Source organism: Gopherus evgoodei, chromosome 20 (assembly GCF_007399415.2).
Source record: "Gopherus evgoodei ecotype Sinaloan lineage chromosome 20, rGopEvg1_v1.p, whole genome shotgun sequence".
In the NCBI taxonomy this organism is placed as follows: Eukaryota; Metazoa; Chordata; order Testudines; family Testudinidae; genus Gopherus; species Gopherus evgoodei.
In genome coordinates this window covers 7,071,124-7,091,278 of record NC_044341.1, presented here as the reverse complement: position 1 = coordinate 7,091,278, position 20,155 = coordinate 7,071,124, and the positions used below count along the sequence as shown (strand labels likewise).

The following is a 20,155-nucleotide window of genomic DNA, read 5'->3' as shown; positions in this document are numbered from 1 at the left end:
CTGGTCAGAGTCATGGACACACGAGATGCACTCCCTAAGAACAACGTTTACGTGATTAATCAGACATTCTGCTAAGGAGGAAGGGCGGCTTTGTGGCTAAGGCACGGGCCTGGGAATCAGGAGCTGTAAGTTAAATTCCCAAATCTGCCACAGACACTCTGTGCGACCCTGGGAAAATCACCATTTCTGAACCTCAGCTCCCTGCAGTTCAATGGAGATAACTCCTCCTTTCTTCCACACACAGCCTGTCTTGCTGACTTAGACTGAAAGTTCTATGGGGCAAGGACTTAGCACCAGGAGGCAGGGACCTCTAGGTGTTGCTGCTGTTATACAAATAACTAACAGCAGCTGCACCCAAAATGTCAGTCTGTGTGGTGGCAGCTCGGCCTTGGAAGGTGATGGAGATGCTGGGTATGTGAGAGGATTGGTGGGCAACAGCTCAGCCTCTGTGATTCCATTGCTCGCTACACCCTAGTTTACAACACAGACTTCTCACCAGATTGCAAGGTGACACCAGCTGGGGAGGGGGCGCTCAGGCTGGAGTCACATGCCTGCACCACATTCGTGAGTCTCCATGACCAAAGGACGGAAAGGGCTGTCCTGGCCGCTGCCTCTCTCCTGCAGGTTCGCAGGATCTAAAGGAGGTGTCCTAACACAGTGGCAAAAGACAGGAACCTCTCCAGTCAAGACTCCCTGCTCTCCACTCCAGAATCCCCCCCTCTCCTCCACATGACACGGTAGGGAACTCTAGAGCAGAGTGCAAAAAGGACGTTGCATGCAACAGATTTTCCACATGACACATTTGCTCCTCTCTTGCCATGAAAAGGACCAGCTTGTCTGGATACAGCCTGAATCTTCCCTTCCTGCTCCTAAGACAGAAACCCTTCAGCGCCCAGCCCAGGAACATGTGCTCCCCCATGACCCTGAGCCCTTGGCTCAGACACTGCACAGCACCCAGACTTCACTGTCTCCAATCACAGTGAGCAGGGGATGGGATCAGGACCTGCAGATAAAGCTCTGAGGCACCGAAAGTCCCGCAGGGGTGCAGAAGCCTCAGAACTGGACTGAGCCTGTGTTTGCTGGGATTAAGGACAGTGGGGCCCCTGGGTTGGTCTGGTTTATATGCCACATACAGACAATCTGCTGAGCCCAGGGAGCTGCTGACCTCACTAGTTTCAGACTTTGCTGCCTCTACGGCCCCTTCCATCTCAAGTGCATGAGTGTCACTCTAAGTTACAATCCAGATCAGCCAGGAGCCCCACCAGCTACCCACAGAGAGCAGCTCATTATCCAACTGCTTACTGTTTGCACTGGAACAGACCCTGTCACAAGATCCATGGCAAAGCCCCCAGCACAGTCACGTCTGCACACTAGCTGCAGCTGGCCACTTACATCTCTGCCTTCTGGACTTAGATTTTACCACATTGCACTCCAGAGTCCTCTCAGAACACACTCCAGCAGCCCAGAAGCATCACAGACTCTCCCAGCATGTCATTCACATCAAGGAAGCACACTCGCATTGCTACAAAACCAGGTGACAGCAAGGCCAGCAAGGATGGGGATGCAGCGCAAGGGGCCTTTCCGCTTCTAGCATGTGTTGTGGAAGAAACTCCCTAGTTATTCATCAAGGGGACCAGATGGTTCAGAGGGTTGGTGGCAAGAGCCTTTCACCACTCAATGACCAGTTCAAACACAGCTTGGGTCCCTAGCGGCCATTAGTTCCCGCTGACGGCAGTTTAGTGGCCTACGTGAGATGAGTTGATGGTCTCAGTCCAGTTCCTGTAAGCGTCCACATCACAGATCTGACACCAACTGGGCACCCTGGGGGATGGCCAAAGGACTGAATGGCTCATGAAGATTGAGCTGCCCTCTTCACCCCCACAGCTGTTTCCTTCCAGTCAGAACTGAAGCCCACTGATTGGGCAACGAGCAGGAGAGCTCGCCCCACCAAGCCTAGGCCAGACCAGTTCTGTGGCTAAACAAACATCTTCAGTTCCCAGGACTGCCAATCTGGCACCTTTCCAGTCCAAAACTCTGCATCAAAGTGCACAATTTGAGGTTTCAGTACTAGTCCCTCGACCTATAGGGCTCACCTCCTTACTATGCCGAGAAAGGTTACAATCTCCACAGTCACTGTAACCTAGTTTTTCCCCCATTATACCAATGAGTCAAAGTCCTACAGTGAAGGGGACCCTTCTCTCTTGGCAGAAGGAGTTGATAAACCAGACCTATCATTTTCTACCCTGGATATGTCAATGAACAGACACAGAGCATGATCTGGGCTACTAGGATGATCTCTTAAAGGGGAAATGGAACTCAGAGGGGAAAAAAAGTAACACAAAAAATGTTTAAGATCCCAAACCTTTAACAGAAAAAAAAAATAATCAGAAGGGTTTCCACTCATGTCCTGCAAAGCCCGAATCCAGGCCCGCAGGTTTGTGTGTGTGTCTTGCTATGACTGATGGAAGCACTAGCACCCACAGAGTTGGGTTCCCCCCTGCTCCAGCTGAGGTGTTCAGGTGCGCATCACCGTAGCAGCAGACACACAAAACCCAACAACACGAACTCCAGTTTGGCAGGTAAACAGTTTGCTCGGCTCTTCACCTTTCTGAGGTTTCTGTTTCTTTCGGTGCTGGAGTCATAGTCAATGATCATATTGTCTTATGAAATAAAACCGTCCTTATGAAGAGAAACCCGACTCCAGCCAAATAGTTTTATCGGATCTTATGGAACATTATTTGCTAGAGTAATTCTTCCAGTTGTCTCCAGGTGGAATGGCTGTGGCTGGCAGACACACCTCTCTTTGTTTAGCAGAGAAGCTTACAGTTTCCAGCTCAGACCAGCCAGTGGATTCCTGTTGTTCAGATTTTCTGAAATGTCACTCTTTGCTCTCTGCAGATTAACAAGTTCATTACCAAACACACCGAAACAATTCCCCTGAATGAGAGACTGAGAGGCAGCATGCAGGAATGTCCACATGACTGTAGCGCCTCGCTCATTACAGCAGAACTCTGAACCCTTAGCACTAGGATACAACTGCTGCATCTGCAGAGAACTAGGATGTCTCTTATATTATAACAATGGATCTAGGAACGTGCAGCACTCAGATTCAGCCTCACTATCTCAGCTATTATCACAGAGCAGCATCCATGGACTTTTAGTCCTGACACAGTGCTGTTAAAGTGAGGAGTCTATATGCTGTTGGGCCAAATCAATACAAAAAAAGTAGTAACTGAAAATGTTTGGTATCACAGGGGTACCCGTGTTAGTCTGGATCTGTAAAAAGATTCCTGTGGCACTTTACAGACTAACAGACATATTGGAGCATAAACTTTCGTGGATGAATATCCATTCATCGGATGCATGCAGTGGAAATTTCCAGAGGCGGGTATAAATATGCAGGCAAGAATCAGTCTAGAGATACCGAGGTTAGTTAAATCAGGGAGAATGAGGCCCTCTTCTAGCAGTTGAGGTGTGAACACCAAGGGAGGAGAAACTGCTTTTGTAGTTGGCAAGCCATTCACAGTCTTTGTTTAATCCTGAGCCGATGGTGTCAAATCTGCAAATGAACTGAAGCTCAGCAGTTTCTCTTTGGAGTCTGATCCTGAAGTTTTTTTGCTGCAGGATGGCTACCTTTAAATCTGCTATTGTGTGTCCAGGGAGACTGAAGTGTTCTCCTACAGGTTTTTGTATATTGCCATTCCTAATATCTGACTTGTATCCATTTATCCTTTTACCTAGGGACTGTCCAGTTTGGCCGATGTCCATAGCAGAGGGGCACTGCTGGCACATGCTGACGTATATTACATTGGTGGACGTGCAGGTGAATGAACCGGTGATGGTGTGGCTGATCTGGTTAGGTCCTGTGATGGTGTCGCTGGTGTAGACATGTGGGCAGAATTGGCATCGAGGTTTGTTGCATGGACTGGTTCCTGAGTTAGAGTTACTATGGTGCGGTTTGTTTGGAACATCAACTCCTTCATTCTTAAAACTCTTCAGAAATAATATTGTGAAACCGATATCAACCCCCTAAAAGATGGGCCAAAATCACTAGGACATCATTCCTCAGTGGCGTTCTAGTCAAATGGTCCTCCTAAAATGTGATGCTGGTGCATATGCACTTTCACAGCAGTACTAAAGGGACACCTTAACTATTGGGGTGGATTTGCAATCACAATTTTTTTAAAATGCTTTTCTTCTTTCTTGTCCCCAAGTGAAAAACCCCATCAACCCCTGGAGAAAGTGATTACCCACAGGAAACAGTGACTCTGACTACACCCAAAGTACAGTCAAACGCACAAGGGTTCAGTGGTCAGGACACTAGCATGGCACTTGAGAGCAATTCCTTGCTTCATCATAGATATCTTGTCACTTCATTTCTCCATGCTTCAGCTTCCCAGCTCCAATCTGGGATAACAGCACTGTCCTATCACACAGCGGTGTTGTGCCGATGAACACATCAAAGACTGTGAAATGCTCAAACACCACAGTAACGGAGGCCATATAAGTACCTAAGATAGATAGATTAGATGGGATCAACAAACTGAATAAAAAGAAATATCATTGGTTCGTCTCATTTTCCATGATCTCGGGTGTTATTTGTAACAACAGTAGGTAAATTATTTTCAGACAGAAGCGTGGAGATGGAGTCCCTTTAACTAGACTGTATCCTTCCAATACTATAGTAATCCTAATGGGTTAACTAGACTCACTGTACCTTTCCATACTCCAGGTGCCAACACAGATTTCAGAGATAGGATTTATTTCTTTGAATAAACAGAAAAGAGGAACTTGGCCAAGCAGCTGTATGGAAGATTTTGCTGTTTAAAAGTAACAGTACGGGTAATAGTACTTGGTAGGGTCAGGGAGGGGCTCCCACAGCACAAGGCCTGAGCTGGTAAAGCAATCAAACAGCAGCAAACAGAGGAGAATAGGGGAAGAAGGTACCTCAAGCCAGGGAGTCAAACACACGAGGTTGCAGGTTTCAAACACACAGAAGGAAATACCTTTGCATGCAACACAGAGTTAGCTTGTAAGCTCCTTGCAACAAGGTATCATTGTAGCCAAGAGCATAGCAAGATTCTTTCTTTTTTTGGTTAAAGTTTGGACATTTTTATGGATAATTAGAACATCCAGGGATACAAAAGAGAGGATTTAAAACAAACAACAACAACAACAACAAAACATTCTTTTGCAAGGGATCTAATACGCTCCTGCTTCAAGGCACAAGGCCACCTCTGACTCAAGGGGGGAGGGGGGTGGAGGAAGAAAGTTTCCCCATGGGTAGGTGATCCCAGAACTGCCTACTGCAGAATTAATTTCATCTTTCTCTGATGCAGCTCAGCTGGTACCGGCCAGTCAGAGACAGAATATTTGACTAGACAGATCACTGAGTTCTCCATTATGGGACTTCCTACATTTTTACATTCCCATTATTTCAGTGCTCAGGCACTCAGCCCTAGTTTATACCCAAATCGTGAACAGAGACCAAAGCTCAGCAGAACTGGATCCTGACCCAGCCCTGACTCATGCCTCCCTCGACTTTCCTGGAATGATTTGTTCACTCTTCAGACGCTGTACACTCCTGCCGTTTTCTAATATATTTCTGCACCCCCTCCCCAGGGGAGAAGGGCTCTCATCCCAGCATGGACACAGGAGGAAATGTTTCCACATGCATCCCAGCCACCCTTTCCATAAACAAATCTAAGTCTGCATAATGGGCAAGGACGTGTGATGCACCGGTGAAGAGATTCACAGCCCTGGGTTGCATCTCTGCTGCAGGACATGGTACTTCCCAGGATTCCAGGCTGGTCTTTGGAAGGGCCTGAAGTACCTCCCGAAACCAGAAAAGTATAAAAAGATCAGCAGACACCACCAGCAACCTGTACAATCAGAGCCCTAGAGGCCAACCCAGACCGGCCCAACTCCAGACTGTTCCTCCAACAGTCCTGGCCCATTGCCTCCTGCTTGATAACTGGAAAATTCACAGGCTTAGGCAAAACATATTACTGATAAGTCCCAACCCTGCCATCAGCTAAAGGCAGACCTAGCCTCCATCCCGGTCAGTATTTCAGGCAGTGGCAGCTGAGCGTTACCTGACTCCAGTGCAGGGCACTGCACCCAGCGCACATAAGAAACTAATCAATAACTTAGCACTTTGATAGCTGTCACTCTTTCCGTCTTCAAAGCGCTGCCCAAACATTAACTGAACAATCCGCACAACAGCCCCTCAGTGACGTAGAGAAGCGTTTCCCCCCTCATTTTACTGAGGACTACGACATCGAAACACAAACCGTGACTTGCCCAAGGTCACATAACAAGTCAGTAATGGAGTCGGGCTGCCTAGCTTGCAGCCCAGTGCTTAGTCTCCTGGTCCATGCTGCCTTCATGGCCACATCATTAGAATGCAAATGACAAAGCAGCTGGGATAGGAAGGGTTAAACAGGGTGTGGTCCCTTCAAGTTTTGCATTTTGGAAGCGAGCATGTTATTAGAACAGACAGAGTGATTTAATCAGGCAAGCAAACTGCAATAATTTCATATGCATGTTGTTTCTACCAATCCACACTTCTCTCCCCGTCACACCAAGAAATGGCTGCACTACGGAAACATGGCAAGGAACTCTAAGTACGGTGTACATGCTCCATGGCACACACATACACGGCCTGCAGCCTCCCACGCAAAAGGGAGATAGTTTCGTACTCTAACAGAGCAGAGTAAGGCATGCAGCTAGTTTACGGGTCTCGGGAAGAGGGGCATTCAAAGCAGTTCGAGTGGGCACGGAACAGATACCCAGTTTACACTTGTCAAAGGGCTGGCCAGCGATGCTGGAAGCATAATGCTGGACTCCTAGTTGGCATTAAAAACACATGGCCAGTGTCCATAAGAGAGGTGCATGCCTAGTGGAATGAGAGCCTTATGTTCTGATCCCGATCTGGCAATGACTGGTTGTATAGGCCCTCTTTTGAAGATTAGGTAAGGAATTGATGCCAATATTGGTGGAGCACCAAAGTGGGGAATATCATACTGGGTGGACTATTATATTCAGGTTCTTATGTTTTGCCCATCACCATGTTATCTGAGCACTTAGCATTCGGGGAAAGCTGCAGCCAGACATGTCTGACAGGACATGCTGGTAGCATCTTAGGAGACTGTTAGGTGAAAACTCAGCCACCTTCCAAAGATCTCTTTGAAAGAGCAACGTGCATTTCCAGGGCTGCCCTCTCTTATCACAGCTCTCAGTGTGCTCTTGAAAGCAATAACTGACTGACCAGTAAAACAGCAACTGAGTGTTGATAAAAACAGCAACTCCCCACATTATGGATACCTGCAAATTAAACTAATTAATGCACAGCGATGGAGCCAGGATGGTAATACTGGACAATGAATCATAGTATGAGGCACACTTCTGGGTGGATCATCACAGGAATCTGGATCCCCTTTTCCAAAACACCAGGCAGAAGTAGGGTGACCAGACAGCACGTGTGAAAAATCAGGACAGGAGGTGGGGGATTAATAGGAGCCTATATAAGAAAAAGACCCAAAAATCAGGACTGTCCCTATAAAATTGGGACATCTGGTCACCCTAAGCAGAAGAGACTTAATTTTGATGTCCTAACAGGTGGGCGGAGACACTAGCATACATAGGATCCCTTCCTAGCACTAACAGAATACCTCCAGGTTAGAAGGGACAACACTTCGAGCAGTACTTCGCTCTTACTACTTGTATGCCAGGCCATATGCAAATGGAGAAAGGCCATGTTAAAAAGAACAGGACCTCCAGCAACAGAGCATCACCTAGCCGTGAGGGCTGGTAGTGTGTGTATAATCCTGGGATGGAGGGCCGAGCTCCTCGTAGTATGGCACCACATAACATCACACACAGGAGCAGTGGAGGGCCTGAGCATAGCATGGGTTCAGCAGCTGTGCTCTCTCTGAGGGATCGTATCCTGGTCTGCAGAAGGATGGAGTTGTTGATCTAACAGGCCGTTGCCATTTTCAGCTCTGATCTTACATCCAGCCTTTGAAGGCCTGCCTCCAGCAGCAAAGCACCCTTACTGCCACCCTGAAGTAGTGGGGAGGAATTACATCCAGGTTACCAAGGCCAGCACCTCGGCCTGGCTGGGGATGTTGGCAGTAGGCCGCAGGCCGCCAGCAAGAGGCCACACCTGGAGCAGCGCAGCTCCTGGGAACACCATGCTGAGGAGGAGGAGGAGGAATCTGGATTTGCTCCAGGTTTCTTCCAGTCTATGTGACCTTCTGACTCAGCAGAGGGAGAACATACCCAGTGAACCGGCAACATCCCTTAGGGGAGGAATGAGATTACACAGGGCGCCTGGCATTCCCGATTACAGGGAACCAGAACGGGCCTGCTGCAATAGCCATAACAAGAGCGAGGGCCACGAGCTGCTAGTTCCCTCAAGGCTGGCCACACAACAGCGCAGGGGGCAGAGGGGAAAGTCTCGGTGGCATGAAGGGAAGGGAGGAGAGATCCAGCCAGCAAACAGCCCCTCACCCAGGGTCCCTACCTTTGCCCTTCTTGGCTCGCTCCTCCGGCTTCTTTGCCTTAGAGGGCGCCTCCCCCTCCGCGGGGGGCGCCCCATGGTGGGCGTTGGAGCCGCTGCTCTTCTTCCTCCTCCTCTTGCCCCGAAGCCAGCTGAAAGCCCAGCGCAGGCTGGAGGAGCCAGACTTGGGCTTCTTCTTCCTCGGGGGCCCCTGCGCGGAAGGCAAGTCCCCTTTCTCCTGCCCGCCGGCGGGGAGCCAGGTGTCCTCAGCCGCCGCAGGTGCCTCCTGCGAGCGCCTCCCGGACATCTCCGGGCAGGGGCGGGTGGGTCGGAGAAAGCCCCGCTTCACGGGGAGAGCTCGCCTTGGCTAAGCTCCGCCCGGGGGAGCCACCGCAGGACGCGAGCTCCCATCCGGGGTGGGGTGAAGCGCTTCCCCTCCCCGTCTCCCGTGCGCCCCAGCCCGACACTGCTCTGGATTCCTGGCAGCCGGGCTCCCGCCTCTCCCCTGCCCAGGGCTCCGGGCCCCCCTCACCTGTCAGGGACACCCCCGCGCCCCAGCCCCCCACTGCCTCTCCCCTGCCCAGGGCTCCGGGCCCCCCTCACCTGTCCGGGACACCCCCGCGCCCCAGCCCCCCACTGCCTCTCCCCTGCCCAGGGCTCCGGGCCCCCCTCACCTGTCCGGGACACCCCCGCGCCCCAGCCCCCCACTGCCTCTCCCCTGCCCAGGGCTCCGGGCCCCCCTCACCTGCTCCGGGACACCCCCGCGCCCCAGCCCCGGCTCCCCGTCCCCCCGGGACTGTTCTGCTCCGGGTCCGCTCTGCGCCCGGCTGCACAAGGCGCCAAGGAAGCAGCCGGGGAAAGTTTCTCCCGGACGGGCGGGCGTGTGTGGGGCGGGCGGGGCCTGCCGAGCGCGCTGGGGTGTGGAGAGGCTCTGCCCCCGGCCCCTCACTCCGCCTCCCCGGCTCCTGCCCAGGGCTCCGCGAACGCTCCGCAGAGTGCGCTCCCCACCCCGCGCAGGGCGCACCGGAGAGGGGCCCGGGCTGAACTGCCCATCCCGGCCCGCTGCCAGGGAGCGCGGCGGCAGGTAGGAGCCGGCGGCGGCCTAGGGGGAATAGGTCGGTGGGACTGGCGGGGGGTGGGCTAGAGGAGGGAGGGGGCTGACCCCAAGGGGAGAGGGTGTGGGGCTAGGAAGCTGAGCTGCCCCCGAGGAAGGGGAGGTGCGTGGGCCAGAGGAGGGCTGTATTGTGGGGGGCAGCAGGAGGCAGGTTGGGGGGGGTGTTAATCTCCTCCAGGCTGGGGAGGGGCACTATGCTTTTGAGTCAGCCACCCCCTGCTCCGCTGCGGCTCTGAGCTCGGGAGCAGGCTGGGGAGAGAAAGGCCCCATTGTGACTGTCTGATTAGAGGGGAGCGGAGGAGCGAGGATTACACCAGCAGGATGCAGTGCCTGGCTCTGGGCAGGATGTAATTTCCTCCCCCCAGCCCTGGCTTTCTCCCTTCCCCTCTGCCTCCCCACGCGCTTGCCCTGGTGTGGGTTTGGAGGAGGAGGTGTCTGCATTGAGATGGGCCCGTTTGATTACGGGGTCATCTTTACACGAAATACTCATCGCTTTTTATTGAACTTTGCCCTTTGCATTATTATTAAAATTGGCTCTTGAGCCCAATCACATGGGAGCCTGGGGGCATTTCCAGCGTCCCTTGTAAAAACCTAATCTCACATTCTAGCTGTGGTGGGTTTGATCAGTTCTTTTAAATCTAAAACCCCAGCAGTCACAGCATTAAAACGGAAGTGAGTGTGGAGTCTGTTGGTTAGAGTTGGCACTCTGAGCTTACATCTGGAGGACTGGGAGTTAGGACTCCTGGGTTCTACTATTGAGGTCATGGACAGGAGTACAGTCTAAAGCAAGAGATTGGGCGTTCCATCTAATCTGCTGCCAATCGGGGATATCAGAGCACTCCGAATTCTTCTGTGATCATGGGCAAGTCTGTACCTCAGTTTCACTATCTGAAAGATGGTGAGTAAAAACATTTTAAGCTTCACAACTCACCTTACAGGGCTGTACAGGATCTTCAGAAGAGGTGCACATTATATACAATAACATAAAGTCAGTGCAGGGGAATGAGGAGGGAGAGATTACTTCCAGTTTCATGACTGTTCTTTCCCCTTTTATTGCAGGCAGCCTGGTACCACACTGGTGCTTTGAACTGAAGTCCTGAAACTTGATGTATCCTGGAAGCAAAGCACAGTCTTATTGTTTCATGAATAATGACAAAGCTAATAAAGGGGACACTTCCTGAGCATAACTGGGGAACTGATAGCCTGGATGTGAGCAGGGTCATTAACCCTCTGTTGGTCAGTCTTTCCTAGTAAATGCCTTCTGTCAAACTCCTGGTTGCTGTATATGTCTCAACTGGAAAATAAACAGATATTGGGTCTTTAATTGTTTGATGCAGTTTTATTAGTCAGTATTTATAAAACAAGTAAATGTAAGATACACTGTGAGAAGAAATGTTCCGCCTCTCAGGTGCAAAAAGCCCACACTTAGCAGAGCAGAGTTTAGACTGGGAGTGGATGGGTCATTGCACAAACTAAAAACTATTTCCCCATGCTAATTTTTCCTCTACTGTTACTCACACCTTCTTGTCAACTGTTTGAAATGGGCCATTCTGATTATCAGTACAAAAGTTTTTTTTTCTCCTGCTGATGACAGCCCACCTTAATTGATTAGTCTCGTTAGAGTTGGCATGGCAACCCCTATTTTTTCATGTTCTCTGTGTGTATATATATATCTTCCTACTGTATTTTCTGCTGCATGCATCTGATGAAGTGGGTTTAGGCCCATGAAAGCTTACGCCCAAATAAATGTGTTAGTCTTTAAGGTGCCACAAGGACTCCTCGTTCTTTTTGCTGATACAAACTAACACGGCTACCACTCTGATACTTAAATTGTGTATGTCTGTCAGTATTGTAAGTGGGTGGATCCAAAGCTGGTGTTCAGATACTGTGGTGATGAGAGCCCTATAAATATTTACGGGAGCTAGTGTTTAATCCCAGACAAATTTACAACTCTCATGCATCCACCTATGCATGAGAAACACGCACATTCCCAGGCAGACAAAACATTTAGGGGAAGGGGAATGTCAAAGCAGGCTGCCAAAATAGCTGCAGTATGAGTCTTGTGTATGGGAGCCAGGAGGATTGCTTGAATCATCCTCTGCTCTCAGGATTCCATTCAGCTCCTAATGATGCATCCTAAAGCCACTGAAGGAGAGCTATTAGTTGGCAGATCTTTGACATGATACATTATAATGGCTAGCCACACATCCTATGAGCCTGCAGCTCGCAATATTATTGTGTTAAAACAAATGGGTGGGCTGCAAACCTTGCAAGAAAGCAGAAGCTAATTTTCATTGCATCCGAAGAAGTGGGCTGTAGCCCACGAAAGCTTATGCTCAAATAAATTTGTTAGTCTCTAAGGTGCCATAAGGTGCCACAAGTACTCCTTTTCTTTTTGTGGATACAGACTGATACGGCTGCTACTCTGAAACCTAATTTTCTGTGTTACAATGCTATGTGACAAACAAGTTATCCATGTTTAAATTATCGTGCAGATGTATTTTCAAACTGTGTAGGCTGCCTGATTGCTCTTTAAAATTCAATCTTTCTTAGAGGCTCAAAATGGTCTGTCTAAATACTGATGACTTTTGCCAACTTCTAGAAATGGCTAGAAGGATTTTAAACCTCACCTTCTGGAAAGTAGCACCTGCCTCCTAGCGCGTGTTTGTCAAGCCCTGCAAATCTGTAGATATCCGCGGACCGTTCTTGCACGTTGCTGATCGGATGCGGACACAAATTTTCTATCCACATATTTGTTTACTGTATCTACTTCATTCACATGGTCAGTTCTTAGGGTGTGTATTCTGTTATTTGTGTCTTGCTGCTGCTTAACAAATAAACAAAAAGGCTTCTGGACTGGAAACGTGAATACTGACTGTGTAGCCTGGATTTCCTCATGAGCAGGGCTCTGATTCCCCAAACATCAATTTTCTTCCACTCACACTGTCCCTCCCCTTAAACTTCTTCACATCTTTACTTAGATCTAAACTATGACTGAAGTAAACTATATTTTCTGATTGCTTCTAGTTTTGGCCCTTTCCTCGGCTTGCCTGTTTACTCCATGGCATGTTTAATGTTATCTAGGGGCTACGGTGTCTTTACCCTCACCCTTCAGTAAGGTCCAACACTGCCCCTATCCCCTTTCATCTCTCCTTCCCTTATACCAAAAGGTCTGTGGCCTAGTTACTGACCCCTGCAACACTTGCAATTTGTTCCACCTTAACTACTGTGGTATGAGTGGCAACCTCATCACTATATCCAGAGGACTGCACCATGGCTCCACAAGGATGAATTTCCTGGCCAACCTGGCCCCTCCAAGAGCAGCCCAGTCCCAAAGGAAACAATGATTCTATGTGAAATTCACATTTGAGAGAAGCAGCTGTGAGGGACTCTACCCCCAAAGCTTTTGCTGTGGGCCCATGGGAACAAGCCCCACCAACCCCACCTTGCACAGATCTGGGGTGTACAAGCAGAACAAATGTGGTGTTTGTCATGAAACATGCATGTGACCAATTTAAAAATAACTGGACTTTGCAGGGGAAAAGCTAATCCCTAATTAGGGCTTTTTTTTTTTAAATACTTTTTGCTGCCGGCTCAAACTGCTAATGACTCATGAGCCTTCCAAAAAGTGATTGTATTTTTCACATCTTTCCCCTCCTCAAGTGGCAACTGAACCAGTTTGAAAATATCTTTGCACTCAGTTATGGGGCGTTGTCCAAATAATTATGAAGAGAGAGGCAACAGAATAACAGTTAGCCTGCAGGGAAATCTATCCCATTAGATGTGCTAGGGAGGGAAATGAGGGATGAAAACACCCTTTTTCGGATGATTTCTAGAGGGTGACAAAAATTCCCATGTAGTAACTGCAGCCGTTACATCAGTCTTATTTTATAGTTATGGCCTGAATCCCATATTATAACAAGTACTCAGCCGTGTGATTATTGCTGTTCATTGCTGTGCAAGAGACCAAGTGCTGTAAAGGTATATTCACTTTGTTCAGGCCTTTCCACAAGGGTCAGCTTGGCTCTCCCCCAAGCTAGGCTATTGTTAATGTCCTACTCAACATTCTCCATTTATAGTCATGGCACTGGTTAGAGGAGTGAACTATAGGTACTGCTGACCTTCTACTGCTGGAGTAGTCAGCACAACACTACAAGAGGACCACTCCTTAATCTCCAAAAGGACGGAAGGGGGCAACTGCAGTTCTTCCCCAAAAGCCCTGCCCTGCAGAGTCCCATGAGGATTATCCTGCCTAGTCATTTGCAGTATTTACAAGCTGTGGCTGGAGAGGTGGTGAGATGCTGTGGGTTCCACTGCCAGCAATGCACTCATGATACCCAGCTGTGTAATTCATTTTCTGCAGACACAGCCAAGACCATTGCAAGGGTGTCAGACTGCCTAGAGGAGATCAGTGTCTGGATAAAAAGCAGCTGACTCAAACTCAACCCAAGCGAGACCAAAGTGATGCCGGTTGGGAGGAGAAAATGTTTCCTGGCACGAGTTAGGACACTGGCCTCCACTCCCACTAAAGGCATCTGCCCCTTATTTATTACAGCGGTGCAAAGCCTTGAAGTTCTGCTGGACTCATCACTAACCCCAGGAACAGTGGGAACAGCTTCTTCCAGTAGCAGTTTGCTAGAGGATATTGCCCTTCCTCTCAGAGCAGGATCTGGCCCCCTCGATGATCCATGCATTCATTACCCCAACTGGATTTCTGTAACTTACTCTATCGGGGGCTGAAAGTAGAAGCAATGCATAGGCTCCCGTTTGTGCAGAATACAGCAGCCCAACCCCTCAGTGAGACCAGCCCCTGACAGCACATCCCCCCTGTGCACCAATCCCTCCTGGCTCCCAATCAATTCTGCTGACAGTTCAAGGTGATGAGTCTGATTTACAAAACCGTCAGTGGGTCAGAACCCAGCTACATCAATGACCAAATCTCCATCCAAGACCAAAGTACTTCATCTGGGACAAAGCAGCTGACAAAACCCAGGACAAGGAGTGTGAGGGGAAAAGCTAAAGCATTCTTCTCTCAGGGCTTGACCATGGATAGAGCTATTGGAGGACATCAGAACACATTGCAGGATCCTCCTCTGTGACAGAGGTTTGTCACAACAACAGCAAGTTTTCTTTCTTGTTAAACTCCAGGCACACCCAAGCCAACTGTCCTTAACCTCGGGACAGGCAAAGAGCAGAATCCTCAGATGCTTTTTACTGGGTTTTGTTCCACCATTATATTACCTATTTGAGGTACTACTATGGCCCTCATTATCCCAGTGTCTGAGCCCCTCACAATCTTTAATAGGTTTATCTTCACAAGACCCACAGTATTATTATCCCCATTTTACAGATGAGGAACCAGAGAGACTGAGTGATCTGCCCAAGGTTATATAGAGTAAGGTGGAATAAACACTGAAGCTGGGACCCAACTCCCAGGCTAGATCCCCAACCACTGGATCCTATTTCCTTTCCTGTTATAGAGCCAGTGCCCCAAAATTAACGCTGATCTTGCCTGCCAATCACTAATCTCATGGCCGGGGAGATTAAGGTTGAGAGGAGATATTTGCTGAGTAAGAATTTCCATGAAACATTTGGCCAAAGAGAGGTTTCATTTCTGGCTTGTACTTTGAGCCTTACGGTCAATTTTTAAACAGAGAACGTTGCTCTCTGATGTGTTGGCTGATCTGAGATGTTACGTCAGGAATAAGAGACATGTCTGGTCATTGCAGAAGCTTGAAAGCTCCTGTTATTTCCTCCCTCTGGTAGGATCATCTTTAAATCAGGTAGAGCTTTGCTAGTGAAGAGACAAAAATGAAATGGCAGCAACAGGAATGGGAACAATGGGGCAGAACTTTAATGTCTTCACTTTGTGCATGTGCAGCGGAATTTCCTACTGATCTGATGGCTCTGGAGCCTCAAGGGGTAAGATTTTTGAAGGTATTTAGGCATCTAAAGATGCAGATGGGTATCTGCAGGGATTTGAAAATGCACCTCAGTGCCTAATTCCCATGAGTTTGCCCAACCTGCTCAGGTGCTTTCGTAATTCTCAGTAGCTGCCTATCTGCATCTTCAGGCACTTAGGTACCTTTAAAAATTTGGCCCAAGGCCTCTATCAACAGAACACGCAGAGCACACACAGAGATAACGCAGGCTCCCTTCACTTCCCAAACATTATTCAATCAGTGTTCTTAGCCTGTGGGGCTTATGCAGCCCTGCCCCTGGCCTCACTTCTGAGGCTCCCAACAGGGGAAGCCAACTGCACTGGAATAGTTCTGCACCCCCCCACATTTTTTTTTCTGATTAATGCAAAAATAGGAGGCTAACCCAGTGTCCAGGGTGGGGAGTGTGTGCCGTTGAGCCTCAGGTCCAGATGAGCTGTGCTTGGCCAGGATGGGGGTGCAAAAGTGACTATGTCACCTTATACCCTTTCTCTGATGCTGGGGCCAGTTCATCCCCCAGTATGAGTTAGAGCAGCCTCAGGGCAGCTCTAACTTATGCCAGCTGGTAATGGCCCGCAATGGGCTGTTAGCTCATATGGGGATCACCAGAGCGCAGCAGTGCTCTGACCACTCCCCTCATTGTCCCGTCCCCACATTAGCTGGGCAACTATGGATTTCTCCAGAGTGGCAAAAAGGGGCCACAGCATGAGCCAGATCTGCCCTTGTAGTCCCTCTCCTCCATCTATCTAGATGCTCCCCTTTTATGTGCTTTTAGAAGAGCCCACCCTCAAATTAATCCCATTCAGATGCTGAACTCTCTGTGCCTCTGATTTCCTCCCTCATGTGGACACCGGAGAGGCCATCCTCCCTGGGCCAGCTGTCTCTCCTCTGTCTATCTCAGCCTCATTAATACTCAGTAACATCTTCTTTGTAACCTGCACTGAGGCTGTATTACAAGGTCTTTGTTCAGATCAGGAGGCACAGTTGGTCTTGCACTCTGACCTGGGCAGTCACACCTAACTAACCTGCTCAGGACACCTCAGCTTTTCATCTCCTAGGTCAGAGCAAACACCTTGCAGCTATAACTCATGGAGTCCCTGGTGTTTGAAAAAATCCACCCCAGAGTTCCTGTTCATTTTTACCTGTATTTCTTTCTTCACCCAGCTGTGTGTGGAAAGTGTAACTTGATCTGTGCCTGCCCAGACAGGCACTGGCTCTGGGCTCCTTCACAGCTGGGTGTGCCGGCTGGAACAAAACTGACATGGCCACTTCCAGGGCCTGAGAGGTGTTTCTGATGCTTCTGTACCTGCTTTGAGAACAAGCTTTTTGCCGAAAGGAACCTGGCAGTGATGGGAGCAGTCCAGTCTGTGCATCCACTCCAACACAGTGGCCCCAAGAGATGGAAAAACCTAGCCAAGAGCCTTTTAGACAAGCACTCAGGCACCACAGTGGCCATATTAGCTCAGCCCAGACTATCCACGAATCATTGCAACCGTTTGTGAGGAAAAATCTCAGATGGTTAGAGCAAGGGGGCCTGGGTGTCAGATCCCCGGATTCTATTCTCAATTCTATCCCTGATTTGGACAAGCCACTTACTCGCTCCGTGCCTCAATTTACCCATTTGTTAAATGGAAACAATAATACTTCACAGGAGCACGGAGGTTAAATAATTCATGCTAATAAATTAATCAGTATAATTTATTAGGGACAAAAACTCCATTTTCAGTCGGTCACAGATTATTTATTAAATGTACTGTATTAGTGCCTGGAAACCCCACTCATAGACGAGAACCCCATTGTGCTAGGTGCGGTACAGACACAAAACAAAAAGATGGACCCTCCCCCAAAGAACTGACAGTCTAAGCCCAGGGGAGTCAAGAGGTAGGCCAGGAGTCAAATCTAGACCACCAGATGCTTCTGAACAGATCGCAAAATCTTTTTATTTATTATCATCTTTACTGTTATTATTTTTGTATTATTTTCTCTGGAGTCTGGAACTTGACTACAGGGCCGGCTTTAGGCCTATTCCACCAATTCCCCCAAATTGGGCCCCGCGCCTAAGAGGGCCCAGCGCCTAGTGAGAATCCCTTCCCTGACTAGAGGTGCCTTTTTAATTTTTACTCACCTGGCGGCGCTCTGGGTCTTCAGCGGCACTTTGGCAGCAGGTCCTTCAGTGCTGCCGAAGACCTAGAGCAAGCGACGGACCCGCCGCCGAAGTGCCACCGAAGACTCGGATTACCGCCTGGTGAGTACAAGCCCCACGTGTTTTTTTTACAAATTTTTTTTTAAAGTCATCTCTGCCGGGGCCGCGTCGAAACTGTTCAAATTGGGCCCCACACTTCCTAAAGCCGGCCCTGCTTGACTATATACCTTGACCAAGAAACTTGGACCTTGACAAAAAAGAATTGATTAACCCTGACTAAGCAATCACAGATGTGTCAGCTTAGTGCTACAGAACCACTGTCACTTGGGACAAGCTTTACAAACTGCGGTGACAATTCTCCGTGCTGCAAGGCATAGAGACGCTAACAGGGGCAGGAATGGAATACTACCAGTGAAAGGGACTCCACACCGCAGTAGAGCCAAACTAGTTGGGGTTGGGGAGTGGGGACAGGGAGGGGGAGTGCTTAGACCACTGCTGCTCTCTGGTGAGCCCCATCTGATCTAACAGCCCTTTGTGAGTCATTAACAGCTGGCCCAAATTGGAGTTGCCCCAACGCCATTCTAACTTCTGACCTGAATGGGTTTTTCCCAAGCATTCCAAAATCATGAGTCAGGCCCTCACCAAAATCATATGATTAACTTCAAATTCAGGAGGGTTTTTGAGAGGAGGTAAATAAATTCTTTTCCTTTTGCCTTCTGATGTTGGAGCCTTTAGGCCGCACTTGGGGTCACATTTTCAAGCTTTTCTCTGCAACCACAGGAACTAGAAACTTACAGTTTATTTTATAAATGGAGGCTGAGACTCAGGCACTCACCTCACTCCAATAGCAGGGGGCTTAAGGCAAACATCAAATTGTGTGAGATTCATGGTGGCAACACGGCCACCAGCATGGAACATCTGGAGCAGCTGTTTGCTGGCCCAACTCCCACCCCCAGGGGTGTCAGGAAGGGCGGGGGTAAGCGGACTGCACTGCACTACAGCTATTCTCGACTTCCCAAGGCCCAAGAGACCCTAAATACAGAGGAAGATGCATGGTCCTCCACAACACAGGGATTGCAAAGGAGAGTTAAAGCCCCCTTTGCCTCACCCACCCCCACTTTCTATTCCTGTGCTCAGCTCAAGGACAGACTAAAGAAGAATCGTGGCCTCTCGTTCTTGTTTCAGGAAAGTTGTATGTGGTCTATGTGAAACATCAGCCCCTTGTGGCAGGGACAGTGTCTTTCATTGGGTTTTGTACAGCACCAGGCACGCTAGCTGAGATCCCTATGTAATCATCACGCTAAGCGCAGAACAGGTATTTTCATTACAATGCTCAAAAAGAAAACACACTGTAACTCATGATGGACATACAGAGAGGGGTTCGTCAAGGGTTTGGAATGATAGATAAAAGTTTTCAATTTAGAAAGCTGTTTTAGAAAAGAACATCTGAAAAACATCCCATTCAATTGCCATGGGCATTGTCTGTGCTCCGTAGTAAAATAGGGATAATGTCATGGCCCCTCTCTGGTAAGGTGCTTCGGGAGCTCTGGATGAGAAGCACCATATCAGTGCTAAATGTTACTTCCTTCCCCATCTCTAGTGATTCCACCAGGATGTAAGTGCGTAAACAGCAACGTTTTCCTTTCTAATCAGACTGCTCCATTCAGTGATATGCAGGCCAGGGCTGCTGATACCCCACATTATCGTCGGGTAAGTGACTGTACTGTCACAGCTGCTGAATAGCATCATGGCTGCAGTTCAAGCCAAGGGAGCAGATTAGAGAAGACACAGCTTCTGTTTACACACAAATAGCCTGTACTTCAGTAAGAGGGAGCAGGAAACACAGAAAAGTACATGACATTTTAGTAGGGCTGTCTGTCCATCTAAGGCAACCTTTTTTCATTTGCAGATCCCTTTGGAAATCTCAGATACAGTCTGCAGACCCCAGGTTGAAAGCCATTGTTCTATGGTAACGATATCCTTTCACAGACCCCTTTAAACATTGTGGACCCTCAGGGGTCTGCAGACGACAGGTTGAAAACCACTGGTCTAAGGCATTTCCTGTGTGCTCATCACTATAGTATATAGATGCTATAGGATCTGATGGGCATGGAATTTGATAACATGCTATTGTTGACATGGCAAATGTTTACACTTTGTAACATTTGCTGCAGCCTAATAGTGAGGGTTTGAATTAGGTTAAGGTGCAGCTCCCAAACGAGGGACGAAGCAGCAGGGCTGCCGAGCACCTGCCCCAGCTTGCTGTCGTTCAGCCTACGTGGACATCTGCGCAGCCTGGCCCTGATCCAGGAACATGTGCCTTTTCAGGATAGCACCTAAGCATGTGACTAAGCCCCACTGTCTTCAATGGAACTTAACTGCATGTTTAAAGTTAAGAAAGCAATTAAGTGCCTTCCTGAATCAGGACAGGGGTGTGTTGATCAAGCAGCACTTTG

General features: G+C 48.9%; 1 protein-coding gene and 1 long non-coding RNA gene across 2 annotated transcripts in view; one reads left to right on the top strand and one right to left on the bottom strand.

Annotated features, from left to right (window-relative positions):
• The window catches only part of KIAA1522 (KIAA1522 ortholog), a 54,709-nt gene extending 45,753 nt beyond the window's left edge, over window positions 1–8,956 (bottom strand). The window contains exon 1 of the mRNA XM_030538851.1: window positions 8,528–8,956. Within this exon, the coding sequence (XP_030394711.1) occupies window positions 8,528–8,810 (283 nt within the window). The 5' untranslated portion in view covers window positions 8,811–8,956. The remainder of the gene's footprint in view (window positions 1–8,527) is intronic.
• A 510-nt stretch (window positions 8,957–9,466) lies between these two features.
• LOC115637548 lies at window positions 9,467–10,941 on the top strand. The gene is made up of 2 exons (XR_003997287.1): window positions 9,467–9,587; window positions 10,677–10,941. It is a non-coding gene; the product is annotated as an uncharacterized LOC115637548 (long non-coding RNA).
• Window positions 10,942–20,155: the final 9,214 nt, after the last annotated feature.